Source organism: Amblyomma maculatum, chromosome 7, assembly GCF_055883805.1.
Source record: "Amblyomma maculatum isolate TAMU_Amacu chromosome 7, ASM5588380v1, whole genome shotgun sequence".
NCBI classification, from domain to species: Eukaryota; Metazoa; Arthropoda; class Arachnida; order Ixodida; family Ixodidae; genus Amblyomma; species Amblyomma maculatum.
The window spans coordinates 31,536,747-31,551,898 of NC_139350.1; the positions used below are offsets into that span (position 1 = coordinate 31,536,747).

The 15,152-nt window shown below is 49.8% G+C and overlaps 1 protein-coding gene across 1 annotated transcript in view; it reads left to right on the top strand.

Moving 5' to 3' along the window:
* The first annotated feature begins 524 nt into the window (after nucleotides 1-524).
* The window catches only part of LOC146182900 (uncharacterized), a 28,850-nt gene continuing 14,222 nt past the window's right edge, over nucleotides 525-15,152 (top strand). Inside the window, exon 1 of the mRNA XM_084608294.1 lies at nucleotides 525-723. Within this exon, the coding sequence (XP_084464420.1) occupies nucleotides 525-723 (199 nt within the window). The remainder of the gene's footprint in view (nucleotides 724-15,152) is intronic.

Sequence of the window (15,152 nt, forward strand, 5' to 3'; positions counted from 1 at the left end):
CGCACCACAAATTAGCCGAAACTTTGTCTTCAATCTGCGCAAGTTATTTGGAGCACTGCTCCAAATAAGTTTCAACGTTGCAACGTTTAAAGGTCATCAATACAGGTACTTGAAGAAGGGGTAATCTAGCGCAGTCGTCACTAGCGTGCCGTTACTTCCCTTTCTATGTATGGAAGGCGCCTTTTATCGTAGGATCTGTAGTTCGCTGATAGGCGACGTGCTTGTCGGTGTTTTGGTCTGGAGACGACCCATAGAGCTGGAATACGCAGGTTGCACATAACTGTGTCATTAGTCAGAGAAAGGGGGAGCATGACTGATTGTAATTTAACCATATGTGACTGGTAGATTAATGCCTGTGTCTAAGCATGCCTACTGAACATGAATATGTAGCCTCAGCTGGTTTAACACTGACGTCTGAAACCTGACACGGCATCAAATATAATAAACTGCAGCAGTGGCGTTGGCGCACAACCGCTAAGCCGCTCGCGCCGTACTTTTCTAATTCTTGCGTCACAACAAAATGGATGAAAGGCTCAGTCAACTTTGTTGTTCCGCTGCCCCTCTTCTCCCAGTGCCGGTGCGTGCTCCTCACAGCATTCCTTGGATTCTCCGTTGTCATCTTTGCTGTCGTCGTCGTCTACTTCTACTTCTTTCCCGCTAAAGAAGAAAAAGGTTCGCGACTTTGCGGTGACGTCACAACCTTTGGCGAGAGCTACCTGAAAGGTGAGATGTATATGCGCTGCCACTGCTCCAGCGGCCATACAAAGCAGAACATGCGGGCTTTTATTTCGCACGGGCCTCGTGTTGCTAATTATTTATTGTTCCATCTTTGTGCTCTATTTTCTTCGCTACCGCACATCGCCGGAAACTCGCGTATTAGTTCAGATATCAGCGAACAGAAGGAAATTTAGAGCTGGAGCTCACTGCAACTGAAGAAGAAGAATTTCTGCGAATAGTTCGTCTCCCACTCTAGTCTCCGGTACCTCGTACAAATGCAGAATGATGTGGTCGCAAGATCCACAGCTACTCACATTCTTCACAGCCATGTTTGGTGTTCTTTCCTTTAACGCCACAGCGTTCAGCCTTATGTACTGCAGGAAACGCATCATTGATGCCGTGCACAAAAAATTACAAGGATGCCTCTGGCAGGTGCCAGTTGGCAGGTGACTTTGACGGGTGGTTGGATGTCACGTCACCAGGGAAACAAAAGTCTAAGAATGTTATCCCATTAAAGCACACATGTCAACGGTTGGAAGCCCTGCCGCCAGCTAGCTTACAAAGTATCCAGCAGATGTAACACTGCCCGCAAATGGACATTTTTACCCCACAAGATAACGTCTAGTTTCAAGCTATTGAAAGCCGATCTACGGCGGGCGCAGGAGCTCTTTACCACAAGGGTATCTGTTGGGTATGGCGTCGTCGCACTCGACTCTTAATTGGCTAGACGACTGTTGTTGCGACGCTTTGCCTTGGGGACCACTTTCTGTTCTCAATAACGAGGTTAACTGACGACATTTCCGACAGTGCAGTGGGAAGGCTTTCAGCATAAAAAAGGAAACACCCCAAGATAATGGAAATATTAGTAGACAATCTTGTATATGCATTTGGTTTGTGGAGTTTTATGTCCAAAAGCGACACAGGCTATGAGAACGCCGTAGCGAAGGGCATCGGAAATGTCGACACTCCAACGCAAAGGCGCGCTTTGCTTTTCGCCTCCAAGAAAAAGCAGCCGCTGCAGCCAGGATTCCATCCCGCATCCATCGGCAAAGTAGTCGAGCGCCCTAACCACTGCACCAACATGGCACATCGTACAAGTATATATATATATATATATATATATATATATATATATATATATATATATATATATATATATATATATATATATATATATATATATATACACAAAAAGTTGATGACAGCTGATAAATAAATGTAAAATGAATCACCAAGACTTTAAAAACAAAACGGTGGATTTATTTCGACGTTTCGACCGGGGTCCGGTCTTTTTCAAGAATGAAATACAGATTACACGGATCTTCCTAAAACCGTTAACAGAGAGAATGAAAAGGGGGAAGGAAACGGGTGAGGCAGAGATGTTACCTGCCGCGGAGACAACAAACAGTATACACACGCAGACCTAGAGAGAGGGGAGAGAGAGGGGGAAGGGGGGACGCGCCCGGCGTAGCACGTTTCCGTTCTTCCTTCTACAAAGAAAGAAGAACGGTTTTGCCATTTGTGAGCGAACATGGAGCGACCGTGCCGCCGGCCCCATCACCGGTGTGTTCCCTCACGGCGTGAATACAAAAGCACAAAGAATGAAAGCATCCAAAGTGGCTCCAGACGCCGCCACACATGACGCATGAAACAGGGGTGGTACACAGATTAAAACCACATGGTAAGGCTCATACAAGGAAATGTCAGGGCAAAACCCACGGATAAGTGAGCATATGCCACTGTTACAGCAACGGAACTATTACTAACAGAGGGCACGCTAGAAAAGCTTGGAAGAGGAGAAATGCAAAGCAAGCTCTAGAGAATTGTAAAGTGTCACATAAAACATAGTAACAAAGACGGATAATAATGGACAAGATACATTTAAAGCACAAATGTCAACTTCGAAATAAATCCACCGTTATTTTTTAAACTCGTAGTTATTCATTCTACATGTATATTATATCGTTATGGAGATAGTGTTTAGAAAAGCCAGGGAAAGGAAGAAAGAAGAGGAGCTCGAGATGTGCGCGCTTTGTGTGACCTTGATTGTTGTCTGGTTTGTGGTTTCCTGTTGGGCGATATTGTATCCGTATGTTCTTGTGGTCGGCGGCGAATTACATTGAAAGCATGTTGGTGAAGGTCCGGTTGGTTCGCTCGGTCAGTCACTTTGTTTGATGGTTTTAAGGTGTAATCTGTTGAAAATGCATTGTGCACAAGTGAAAGAGATATTCCACAACATTTGCGGCAAACTGGGAACCTCGGCCAATGATCAACGCTCCTGGTGGCGCACGGCGAAATATATCAAGGTGTAAAAGGAAGAGTGAGGCCTGGTGTGCTGTAGCCGACGGATGAGCTGCCGTTTCACAATAACGCATGTGATAATCAGTGCAAATAATTATCAAGTGGTTACATTCTTGAGATTTGGGAAAGGGCCCCAGTAGGTATACGCCGATCTGCTCAAAAGGAGATCTTTGCGGCTTCACAGGGCGTAGGAGACCAGGGAGAGCACCAGTGGGACGTTTGTGACTGAAACACTGAATACAGCAACCACATACTCCCAATTATTTCCCGCATTCGTGGCTAATAGAAACGTTCTTGGGTGCGTGCAGTGTCCTCACGGATTCTAAGTGTCCCGAAGTGGATAATCACGCATGGTGCGTTAAACAGAGCATCGTAGGCTCTGAGGAACCACCAAAAGGTAGCAGAGGCCAGTGCCACAATAATCCTTGTACAATTGTACAAAGGCCGCCACGTACACAAAAAGGACAGGAAGCTACAGAGTCCCACGCAGTGGTAAAGAATGGATTCAATTTCTCGTCTTGCCTATGTTCATTGCTGAACTTGCTGGCATCAGGGAACGGAAATAATACCACGGTAATGTAGTCGTCAAAGTTGTCGGCGTCACATTTTGTCGTCGCAACCAGCAAACATGAGAAACAGTCCGCATAAGCGTGCCGGCGCCCGCTTTTGTATGGCACTGTATAATCAAGTTCTTGCAAACAGATTGCCCACCGTGTAAGGCGGCCTGGCGGATCGCAGGGGTTGATCAGCCAACACAGGAAATAATGATCAGTGACCACTGTGAATGGGTGTCCGTGCAAATCTCGCCCGAAACCGCTGAACTGCGGAAATAATCGTGAGGCACTCTTGCTTAGTAATTGTGTAATTGTGCCCAGGTTTACTTAAGGAGCACCGGGCGTAAGCTATAACATGTTCCTTGTCTCAATAACACTGAATAAACACAGCACCGATGTCAACACCACTGATGTCAGTACGCACTTCGGGGGGGGGGGGGGGGGGCACAAGGGTTCAACTTCCAAAGAATCACACGCGATGTTAGCAGAAACTTTGGTTGGCGAAAGAAAGAGTCACAATCAGGTGACCACTTTTAAAGGGTGTCTTTGCGGGGAAGGCACGTGAGCGAGTGAGCAATGTCAGCGGAACGGGAAATTAAGCGGCGAAAATAGTTCTGTTATATACTGAGGTTTTGGAAAAGACTCAACTGCCGCGGTCTTCTGTGGGTCTGGTCACACTCCCTCCCGATCAACAAGTTGGCCAAGAACCAAAGTCTGCCGTTCACCGAAGCGACACTTCTTCGCATTCAGTACGAGAGCAGCGTTTTTCAGGCAGTCCAGATGTTCATTATTCTCATGAAATTTCCGGCCAAAAATTACGACATCATCGAGGTAGCACACGCATACATGCCATAATAAGCCACATAGGATGGCATCCATAAATATGGAATGTTGCAGGAGCGTTGCACAGCCCGAACGGCATTGCATTCAAACAGGCCTTCCGAGGCGTGATTAAAACGGTCTTCTGCTTGTCCTAAGGGTGCCAATATCCAAGGCACATATCAAAAGATGAAAAGTATGACGCGGTGTAAAGGTAATATAGGGCGTCATTGATCCGGGGAAGAGGATACACAGCTTTCTTGGTTGGTTACAGCATTCAGACGAAGATAGTCCACGCAAAAGCGCCATTTACGATCTTTTTTATTGACCAGAATGACAGGGGCAGCCTAAGGACGGCATGACTGAAATAATACCTTTGCGCACCACATGCCAAACCTGTTCACTGATCACCTGGCGTTCTGCTGGGGACACCATACCGCTTTTATCGAACTAGCTGTGAGTTATCTGTATCAATGCGGTGTCGGGTGCGTGTCAGGGGAATGCACCGTGAACCACCTGTCTCCCAAAAGTCAACGATGAATAAGTCCTTGAAGAGTAAAGTTCCCAGCGTCTCAAGCTGTTCGCTAGTTAGAGATTTGCTGATCATTCGGCACAGTTGGGATTCAGGAGCTGGAGCAGAAGTAACTCTGGTAGGCGTCATCATCATCATGTTTATCAGCCTGACTATAACCACTGCAGGGCGAAGACCTCTCGCATATTTCTCCAATTAACCCGGTACTGCGCTAGCTGCATCCACTTGACCCCTGCGAACTTCTTAACCTCAATCGCCCACCTAACTTCTGCCGCCCCCTGCTACGCTTTTCTTCCCTTGGATTTCACTTTGTTACCCTAAGCGACAATCGGTTATGCTCTCTTAGCACTGCATGTCCTTCCCATGCCCATTTCTTCGGAATTTCCGCTAGAATGTCAGTATGTCTAAAATGTCAGGAGTGTCTTTATCGAAGCCACTGAGAGAGCAGCATCACCTTATCTACACGTGACAATCTTTATATTCATGGGCAAAGCCCCTGGTTGCGAACAGCAATAATGGCCCACAGGCGTGAGCCACACTTGACCACCGACATCACGCAGTGAAGAAGAACAATGAGTTTCTAGGCACAGTTGTAATGAAGCATCGCCACCGTAGCATCGAAGGTGTCGGAAGCATGACTAGGGTACAACACTGGGACGCACACCATAGAAAGGGTTAGTATATTGGTTTCCTGAGATACACAAAACACATCCGCCTGCTTTGAGGACTCCTCTAAGAGCCCAGGCAGAAGGGAACTGTCAACGCAGAGCTCTTCGGAGCAACAATCCACCGTAGCGCTGCACATTTGCAAACAATCAGTACAAATGATCATGTGAAGTGTACATCGCGAAAGAACTCCAAACTTCGCTGTAAATATAATTCCGCCAAGGCACACCATAGCCCATCACATTCCCAAAGGGCTCAAGAACTCACCACCTGCACCATGAAAGTTCACATTTCTCTCTCATATAAACATAACTTTACGGTCTAAGTGTTCTTCAAGCGGTGAACTAATAATAGAAATGGATGCACACGTACCCACTAAAGCCATTGTCGCCACGCCGTCGACAAGCACAGAAACAGCATTCTTTAACATTATAACAGATGGAGGAATTTCAACAGGGAACGCAGTCTCCAGTGGCCGCGCTGACTAGTTTTCCGGCACAGGTAATATAGACCGCAGCCATGGCCGTGATGCCGAAAAGCGGCGCGCAGAAGACAGGCGTTGGTGAGAAGCTGCAGTCGGAAGCAAAACAGTAATTGCGTTTTCCATCCGTCTGCGGAAACTCGCATGAAGACAGAAACCATTGCCAAGAAGAACTGTAGAAACGGTTACGTGGCTGAGCTTGGTTGACGGAGCGATCGTAGCGGTTTAGTGGGCGACTTCGGCAGTAACGAGCATTGTGCTCTTCAATGCCTCAACATTGGCAGACGGGTGCTGTGCGGCTAAAACCTTGTTTCATGGAAGGCTCTATTGAGGCAGCGGCCATTTGATAGTCGAAAGTATCCGCGGATCTTCAGGCTGGACGCCGGGAAGAGCGGGCAGGTGGTGTTGACGGACGGAAATCATAAAGTGGCTCGTTGTGCTGCGAGTAGTGCGCTGTAGGAGATTCGTAGCGAGACGGATGATTATAGCTATCGACCCTGGCCGTTAGGCTGTAGGCGTCACTCTGCGCCGCATTGACGAAGTTCATACCAGGCATCAAGGGTGCCTCTCGAGGAACGGTAACGTCAGCAGGCACGAATGGTGGACACCACGCAGACGACTCGAACCGCTGTAGTTCCTCGCGAACTATTTGCCGGATCGTTGAGGACAAGTCCGGGAAGATGTTTTCAATGCTAGCCACAGTTGGAACGTTGGTTGGAAGCCGACTAAATTTTGGCTTTATGCGACGAGTCTTCAATGTCTCAAAACTGCGGACGTGGCGAGAGATCAGAAACCGTGTCCAGGGCATATTTTGTTATCTAGAAATTGTAAACATCGCCAACGATGCCTTTCACCAAATATCATGCTTTACCTTCCTCGGTCATCTGAGCATTCATTGCTTTCCAGAACTTCAAGACCTCCGCTTATAGGTCGTGCATGTTTTTCCCGGTAGCTGAGTCCTGTGTGCGAGCAGCTGTTCAGATCGTGTTTTCCGCGTATGGCAACGCCAAAGCACAGGCGCAATTCGGTGACAAAATGCTCCCAGGTTGTCAGAGAGTACTGATTGCTTTCCAACCGGACTAACCCGATATTTGTCAGAAAGAAAACCACTCTGTCTAGCTTAGCGGCGGCACACCATGATTTGTAACGGCTCACCCGTTGATAGTGGGTCCCCTATTCGTAAACGCCCTCGCCCGCCGCTCCTGTGAAAGTCCGAGGCTCCCGATGGTGTTGAGTGAAACAAGCTCCAGAGCCGGCAGGGCGGTCTCCAACGTGGACTGCAGCGTCACCGTGAGCTGCTGGCCGGTCATCGGCAGGTTGCATGGTTCTGGTGAGTGGCTCAAGACACAAGGCGACGACTCCTGCGATGCTCTAGTTCTAACTGCATTGATTGTGGAGCCTAGGATTTCACCCAGCACCTCCACCATAATGTCTCGCCCGTAACGCGACCATGGAGACGTTCTGAAGATTTTGACAAGCGAGGTTCACACAGCCAGCGGACAGTGACGCAGGCACCACCACCCAAGGTCCAACGAAGCGCGCAAACCTCGAACTCCTCTTCTCCCTTTTCCTGGCTTTTCTGAACGCATATATATTGTGACGCCCACAAATGAAAATAAGAGGAGATGAAGTCGATGAAGAAGCGGCTCGTGCTGGCACTAGAACCTTGCTCATAACATTTTGGTGAGAGGCGCTGTGTAGATGTTCACCAGAAAGCCCAAAGACGAATTTCCAGCTTGAACTGCGCCGAAGTAGCCGCCTTGCCGACATGGTGCCATCTGTGCCTACGATGTCTGTTGACAGCGATGCTCCGAGGTTCGTGCCTAGCAGCTCATGGCAGCATCACCGGGAGCCGCGTACGTTCACGGGCTCATCCAGCGAAGACGTGGATGAGCTCATCTATTACCAGCGGATGAGCCTTTACAGCATGTTGGACTCTTCCGCCTAGCTAGCTAAGGTAGTCTTCGCGCTTAACGACACACCCCTAACGTAGTACAACAACCACGAGGACACTTTCACCACCTGAGATCGCTTTGTAGAGGAGATAAAAAGCGCTTTGGAGATTCTGATGCGAAGAAGCGAGCTGAACAAGCACTCTCTCAAAGAGCTCAGCTTCCTGGCGAAACATGCCCCAAGTTTATCGAGGATGTCTTGAAGTTGTGTAAGCTTGTCTCTGCTCGCATGACTTAAGATGACAAAGTTGGCCATCTGCTTAAAGGGCTTACCGAAGATATTTATAATTTTCTTATTGGCATTTCAATCATTGACTCAATGGCTGACGTGATCCAGCACTGCCGCACGTTCGAGACACTGAAAATGCGGTGCATAACACCCAAGTTCGGACGTGTGGCTGGCGTGACGTCGGTGGCTGCTGACGTAACATTGTCTGACGGCCTGGCCTCCACGATCTGTCAGATTGTTTGCGAAGAAGTGAGCCGCTCGCTAGAACTAGCTGGGGGTTCTTCAGTGCTCCCTCGTCGCATCCGCCTTGTCCGCCTCCTACAACCGCCTTTAATGCAGCAGATTTCAATGAATACCGGGGACCGCAACAGCTGCGGCAGAGCAATATACCGAGGTCACCCCCAAGGCAACAGACCCGCTACTATCAGCCGACACTAACCGGCATGACAACGGTCGACGCGATGCTATCAGTGGCAGCTACTTTCCTTCGCCATCTTTTCCTAGACCTCCTGTGTGCTATGGCTGCGGCAAACCTGGCCACATCTTAAGATGATGTTCTCGCCGCCAAGCATGCCGTTACGGCTACGTCTCCATGAACTATCCTGAGTGGCCCTTCTCGTCGTTTGCACTACCGTCCTGATTCCGGGGACCAATGGCAAGCACCTTTGCGGGATCTTGCCCCGGCATCGAACAGAAGCATGGCACCACCTCCAGCTTCCCGCGCGCGCCGTTCTCCATTGCCCCAGCGCCGCTCACCGCCACTGGAAAACTGGTCGGCGCGACCGATGGTGGGTGAGGTCGCTGGACATTCGCTGCGAGAACAGATACCCCCACTTCTGCTGATGTTACGGAACTTATTCTACGTTTTAGTTGATGGTGTAACTATGATGGATTTAGTTGATACCGGGGCCACCGTATCCGTTATGAGTGCTGCTTTTAAGCGCCGCCTCGGAAGAAAAGTCGCATTTAAGTGAGATAAAAGTGCAGTTTTTGGTGTCAGTGCCGAACCATTGCTTGCTGTTGGAGGGTACAATGTCTTGTGACCCAGGTTGCGTGTTCTGGGCCAGGTGGTTGTCGGAGCAGTTGCAAGGACGAGGCGCTGGAAACCCGACTTTCAAGTGAGATGGGAAAACTTTTATGTACAGAATGTATGATGAATAAACAGCGCTACAGACTAGAACGAAGATTAAGAAGTAAACAGGACGGGGCCTGACTCGAAACGGAAGTTTATTAAAAAGAAGCAGTATAAATATCCAAGCCAAGCCTGACTAAACCCCACATTAAACAAAAACCAAGTCATGATGACCCAGCACACATACCATGTTCAAAAAACCCAGCCTCATAATCTGTAAAGCGATTGACAGTTCACTAACACATGTTTCACCTAATCGCATGACATGCCTGGCCTCAATGATTTCCCGGTTAACCTGTGCCGGACGGGCCTCCGCAATACGTGTCTGTGCTAGAAAAGGATGGCAGCCATCACACCGCTTACAATGCGTACCAGATTAGAGCATCTACCAATCTCTAAGATCTCGTGCTCTCGTAACCAAACATTAATACACCTGCCTGTTTGACCCACATACACTTTATCACAAGATAACGGAATCCTGTATATCACTCCTACTTTACATGGAACATAGGAAAACTCATGCTTCACCCGACACATGTTTCTTTCCCTGACTTTTTTCGCTGCTTTGTTCTTAACTATGTTACACAATTTTGACAGTTTATTTGGTGCCAAGAAAACCATATTAATGTCAAACATTCGGGCTACATTTTTCAAATTGTGTTATAGACCATGCACATATTGCAGGGCCCGATATCGTTTTGTATCTCTCCGTGCAGCCCTCTCTTGCTCTGGTGATCCTGCTCATGACTATTTTACCTTTTTTATCAGTTTATCACATGTTCTAAATATTGTTACGGACGAAGGAGGAAGAAGAGGGCAGTGGCGCGGGCAGAAGCGAGCGCGCTAAGCCCGCTCACAGATTCATACAACGTCATCTCATGACCATCGAGCATCTTCTCTCTGTCCTCTGTTCTCGTGTTGTAATTGCTTGCCGCCACGTAACATTTGGTTGGAGGTGTGGCGTATGTCATTCCCGTCCTCTCCTTGGAGCATCGACGCCTTCTATAAGCCGGGATCATCGACGGAGGGCCCAGGCACATCGCCGAGCAGCTTCGCCCCAGCCCTTCAAGCCCAGACCTGACCAACTACCACCGCCCACCCCCAGCCCGGTCCTGAAGACAAGGAGAACAGACAGACCAATCGGAACCGAGACGAAGAACCCGAAAAACCCGAATTACCCGAAGGAACCGATGACCGATGGACACGAGCACGCAACCTCCGCCCAAGCTGCCCAACGTGACCTCGAGCCATCGGCCCCATGGACTCTGGTGACGGATGGTTTACAGCTCCAGGGGACGCAGATCACCCATGCATCAGACATTGTACCGGCAAGCCGTTCTATTCTTACTTCTTCCTCTTCAAGAATCCAGACACGCCCATCATCATGTCATGGAATCATCATCGGTAAACTTCCTCGTCTACGATCGGGACGATCTCTCGGTGGCCCCGTGTCATGTTACGGACGAAGGAGGAAGAGGGCAGTGGCGCGGGCAGGAGCGAGCGCGCAAGGCCCGCTCACAGATTCATAAAACGCCATCTCACGACCATCCAACATCTTCTCTCTATCCTCTGTTCTCGTTTTGTCATCGCTTGCCGCCACGTAACAATATGATGATACTATGATGTGTGATTAATATAATATTTATACTGTATTTTTCAATAAACATCAGTTACGAGTCAGCGCCCGCCCTGTTTGCTTCTTGATCTTCGCCCTAGTCTGTAGAGCTGTTTATTCATCATGTCACCGTACCAACTCGCCCAGATGTCTCTTGTATTACAAAATTTACATGGTAGCCTTTTTCGTCGGAGAATGACTAGAGCAGCAGCCTCCGTTGTATGACACCCTACACACACTTGTTCATTTTTATAGGGTGGAATCCCTATGTTCCATAGATGAAAGGCAGGTCAGTTTATGAGGGAGTGTCTATGTCACCTCACTTTCCCGCACTCTCACACACACGCACCAACACTGCTTGCAATCGTTGGTGTATTTGGAGGAGGAGGCTGCGAGGGCGATGGCAACCTCTTCTACATGGGTTGGTGACTGGGCCTTGAGCGTAAGGCCATCTACTGTTTTGCCCTTGTGGATGACCGCGGCTTTGTACCAACCCCTAGGGTTCGGGCCGGAGACGTCCACATAGAAAACTCCTGGTTTGCTTCCTCCTCCAAATACATCATAACCTACTCGAGAGGGACTTGTCGGAACGTCCAGACAGGGTGGGCTGCCCACCTAGCTGCCCACCGAGATTCGGATCCCGCTTACCGATCTCTCGTTTGGGCTCCAGGTCACCAAGGTTTTCAAGGAAATGAGGCAGCCGACGCCGTCGCCCGCGCGCTCTCTCCGGGCATTGCCCACGGGACCAGACGTGGACCAGGATTTTGATTTCAGCCCAGTTTAGGAATTTAAAGAAATATGTGAATATTACAGATCCACGCACCACTCTTCTGACCCCGTGCAAAGGGCTGGGGAAGGCTAACGAGCGGGTGCTCCTGCGCCTGCTCACCAAAACAGTGTTGTGCCCGGATACTCTAAAACATTTTGATCCGCAATTCGACGGGCTGTGCTCGCACTGTTTGGAGGTGTCTGACACCTACCACATGGTGTGGGACTGCCAGAAAAACCCATCTTTGCCCCCTATGCTCAACCCCACCCGAGAGAACTGGGAGGCGACCCTGTCCGGCTGCTGCACCCTAGAGGCCCAAAAGGTCTTAACGCAGCGCGCCCGGGCTGTGGCAAACGCCAATGGAGTGCCTGTCTAGGCATCCCACCTAGTGTATATACCTCTATGTAATATATGTTTTCTCCACCACCACCAATCATTGACATGCCCCCCTGACAGGTTCTGGCTTGAGGGTGAGGAGGTGGCCGTCTAGATGCTGTAGATGACATCAGCCGCTTGTCTCTGTGCAGGATTGCACCTGGGCTGAGTCATCGGTCCTGTCGTCACCGGGCTGCATTCAGCGAGGCCACTTAGCCGAAAGCTGCTCCCGTGACTCACCACGGGAAGAAAGGAAAGAATGCACGCCCGCTCACAGTAGCAAGGCTCGACACTTGAAAGGACCAGAATTTGGTCGTTTACCTTCCTTTCGTCCTACTGTAGACGTGTTGGCGGGATCCCTGATTGCCGCCGCGTGACAAACAAGTCTGCCGCCGGCCGGTGCCAGGTGCCATGGCATCTGACAGGCGCCTAGGTTGGGTGCTCATAGCCAGACGATCCTCCTCCGCTCTGGCTTGGGAGGGGTCAATGGCACCTGCTTCCCGTCTCGATCCTTGTCGCCGTTCTTAACATTCGACGCGGTGGTCTCCGCCGTTCGTCCGATCACAATAAGTGTTAAAGTTTCTTATGGGGTGAAGTGTTCGGTGCAGAAATGGCAGTTCTCACCCGATCAATGTACGACGTCATCCTTGTCTCCCACAAGCATGTCACAAGCGTGGCAGCGGGGCAACTTCACCCCATGGCACCACCCTGTGCACCATTTGAGCAAGTGCGCGTAATTATCTTTCGCCCATTTCCACTATTTTATAATAGGAACCGGTGGATCTTTGCCTGGACGACCTCACTTGATACTGTGAGACGGCAGCCCTACCCACGGCCAACCCGCATTAAGTCTCCTTCTTTGTATTGCGGGAGATAGTTCTTCGCCACGGACCACCACGAGTTATTATCAGCGAGCGTGGTCCCCAATTTACCGCCGTCGTCGCGGAGGAGATGCTCCGTTTATGTTCCTCTCATCTTTGCTATTCTTCGCCTTATCCTCAAACCAACGGTCTAATTGAATGCACCAGCCATACGATAACCATCATTTTGTCTATGTACGTGGACGCAAATCAAGAGAAGTGGGACATTACTACCGTTCATTACCTACGCTTTAAACACCGCCCGTCATGAGACCATTGGCCATAGTTAATTTTTTCTGCTCTACGCTAGCCACCCACAATATACCCTTGACACCATCTTCCCGTTTTCAGTCACTAGTGGCGAAGATACCTCGGTAGCCGGAAGAATCTGATTTGCCGAAGAAGCCCAACGGCTTGCCCGCATTCGCATTTTAGCGTCCTAGGATCGCTTGAAAGCACGGTACGATGCCCACCACCGTCACGTCATTTTCTAGCCTGGAATCTCGGTCTTGCTGTGGCGGCCTATCAGAAAGCGGGGTCTGTTACAAAAGCTGCTGTGCCATAATGATGGACAATTTGTCGTTCTTTCCCAACTTAGCGAGTTCAATTGGTTTGGTTTGGCTTGCGGAGTTTAACGCCCCAAAGCGACTCAGGCTATGAGAGACGCCTTAGTGGAGGACTCCGGAAATTTAGACCACCTGGGGTTCTTTAATGTGCACTGACATCGCACAGGACACGGGCGCCTTGCTTTTTGTCTGTACCGAAAAGCGGCTGCTGAGGCCGGGATTCGATCCCGCGTCCTTGGGAACAGTAGTCGATCGCCGTAACCACTGCGCCACCCCGGCGGGGCAGCGAGTTCAATTATCGTATCACTCGCCTCAACAAAACCGACCATCGCTCTGCGAAATGTGAAGTCGCGCATGTCGTCCGTTTCTAGCATTATCGATCACGTGACGATGTGTAAGCCGCCCAGCAGGCTTCGGCTGCGTCGGGCAAAGTGTGACGCCCAGAAATGGAGACAAGAGAAGATGAGGTCGACGAAGAAGGGGCTCGTGCTGGGACTCCCAAGTGGACACAGCTATATCTTCGACGTTCGGCCTGTTTCAGATATAAACCTCGCTCGTAATGTTATCACTTCAGTCGTGACAATATATATTGAGTACGTAACACCCCCGTTACGTACTCAGTACGTAACGGGGGTGTTTATTTGTCGTCTAAAGCGCTGCGAATTCCCCAAGGAACACCAGCACACACCACTGTGGCTTCTGTTTCTTCTTCTCCCCAGCCTCTTCCTTTCCTGATGCCCCGAAGCACGTGACACTTCCCCCTGGCAGATGAAGCCCCATGGCAAGCAGTTTAAGGAAGGTGCCGGGGATGGAACCTTTTTAGCCGAGCCGCATGCACCACCTGGGTCCGGCGTCAACATCGGCCACTTTCGGTGCGGCGTGAAATTACATAGTTCATGTCACTCAGGCGCTCCAAAACGACAAAAGGGCCGCTATCGCGAAACAGCAGCTTCTGGGCTAAACCACGCTTTCGCAGCGGCGTACACAGCAACACTAAATCACCGGGCAGATAAGAGACATGTGGGCGTCGGTTTTCATAACGCTCCTTCTAATGTTCTTATGAGTCCAGGATGTGGAGGCGGGCAACGCGGTGAGCTTCTTCTGCTCGACATGAAGTTGTGGCGATAGAAGGCTCGTTGTGGAGGGGAAAAGGAAGGATGGTATCAAGACAGCTGCGGGGAACTCGAGCATACAAGAGGTAAAACGGACTGTAGCCAGTCGTTTCATGCTGTGCAGTGTTATACGCGTATCTAATGAAAGGGAGGATTTCATCCCAGTTCTTGTGATCAGAGTCCACGTACATTGCCAACATAGTGGTCAGAGTGCGGTTGGTCCGTGCCACAAGTCCATTCGATTGCGGGTGATACTCTGTTGTATCACTGTAATCGAAGGGGCAGAGACGAAGGATTTCTTCGATAACTTTAGCTGTCAATTGGCGCCCACGGTCACTGATCAGAACTTGAGGAGGGCCATAGCGCAGGACGAGAAATCGCAGAAGAAATAGGAATACTTCCAAGCAGTGGCTGAGGGTATTTCGGCTGTTTCTTAGTATCGAGTGAGATGGTCAACACAAACCACTCTCCA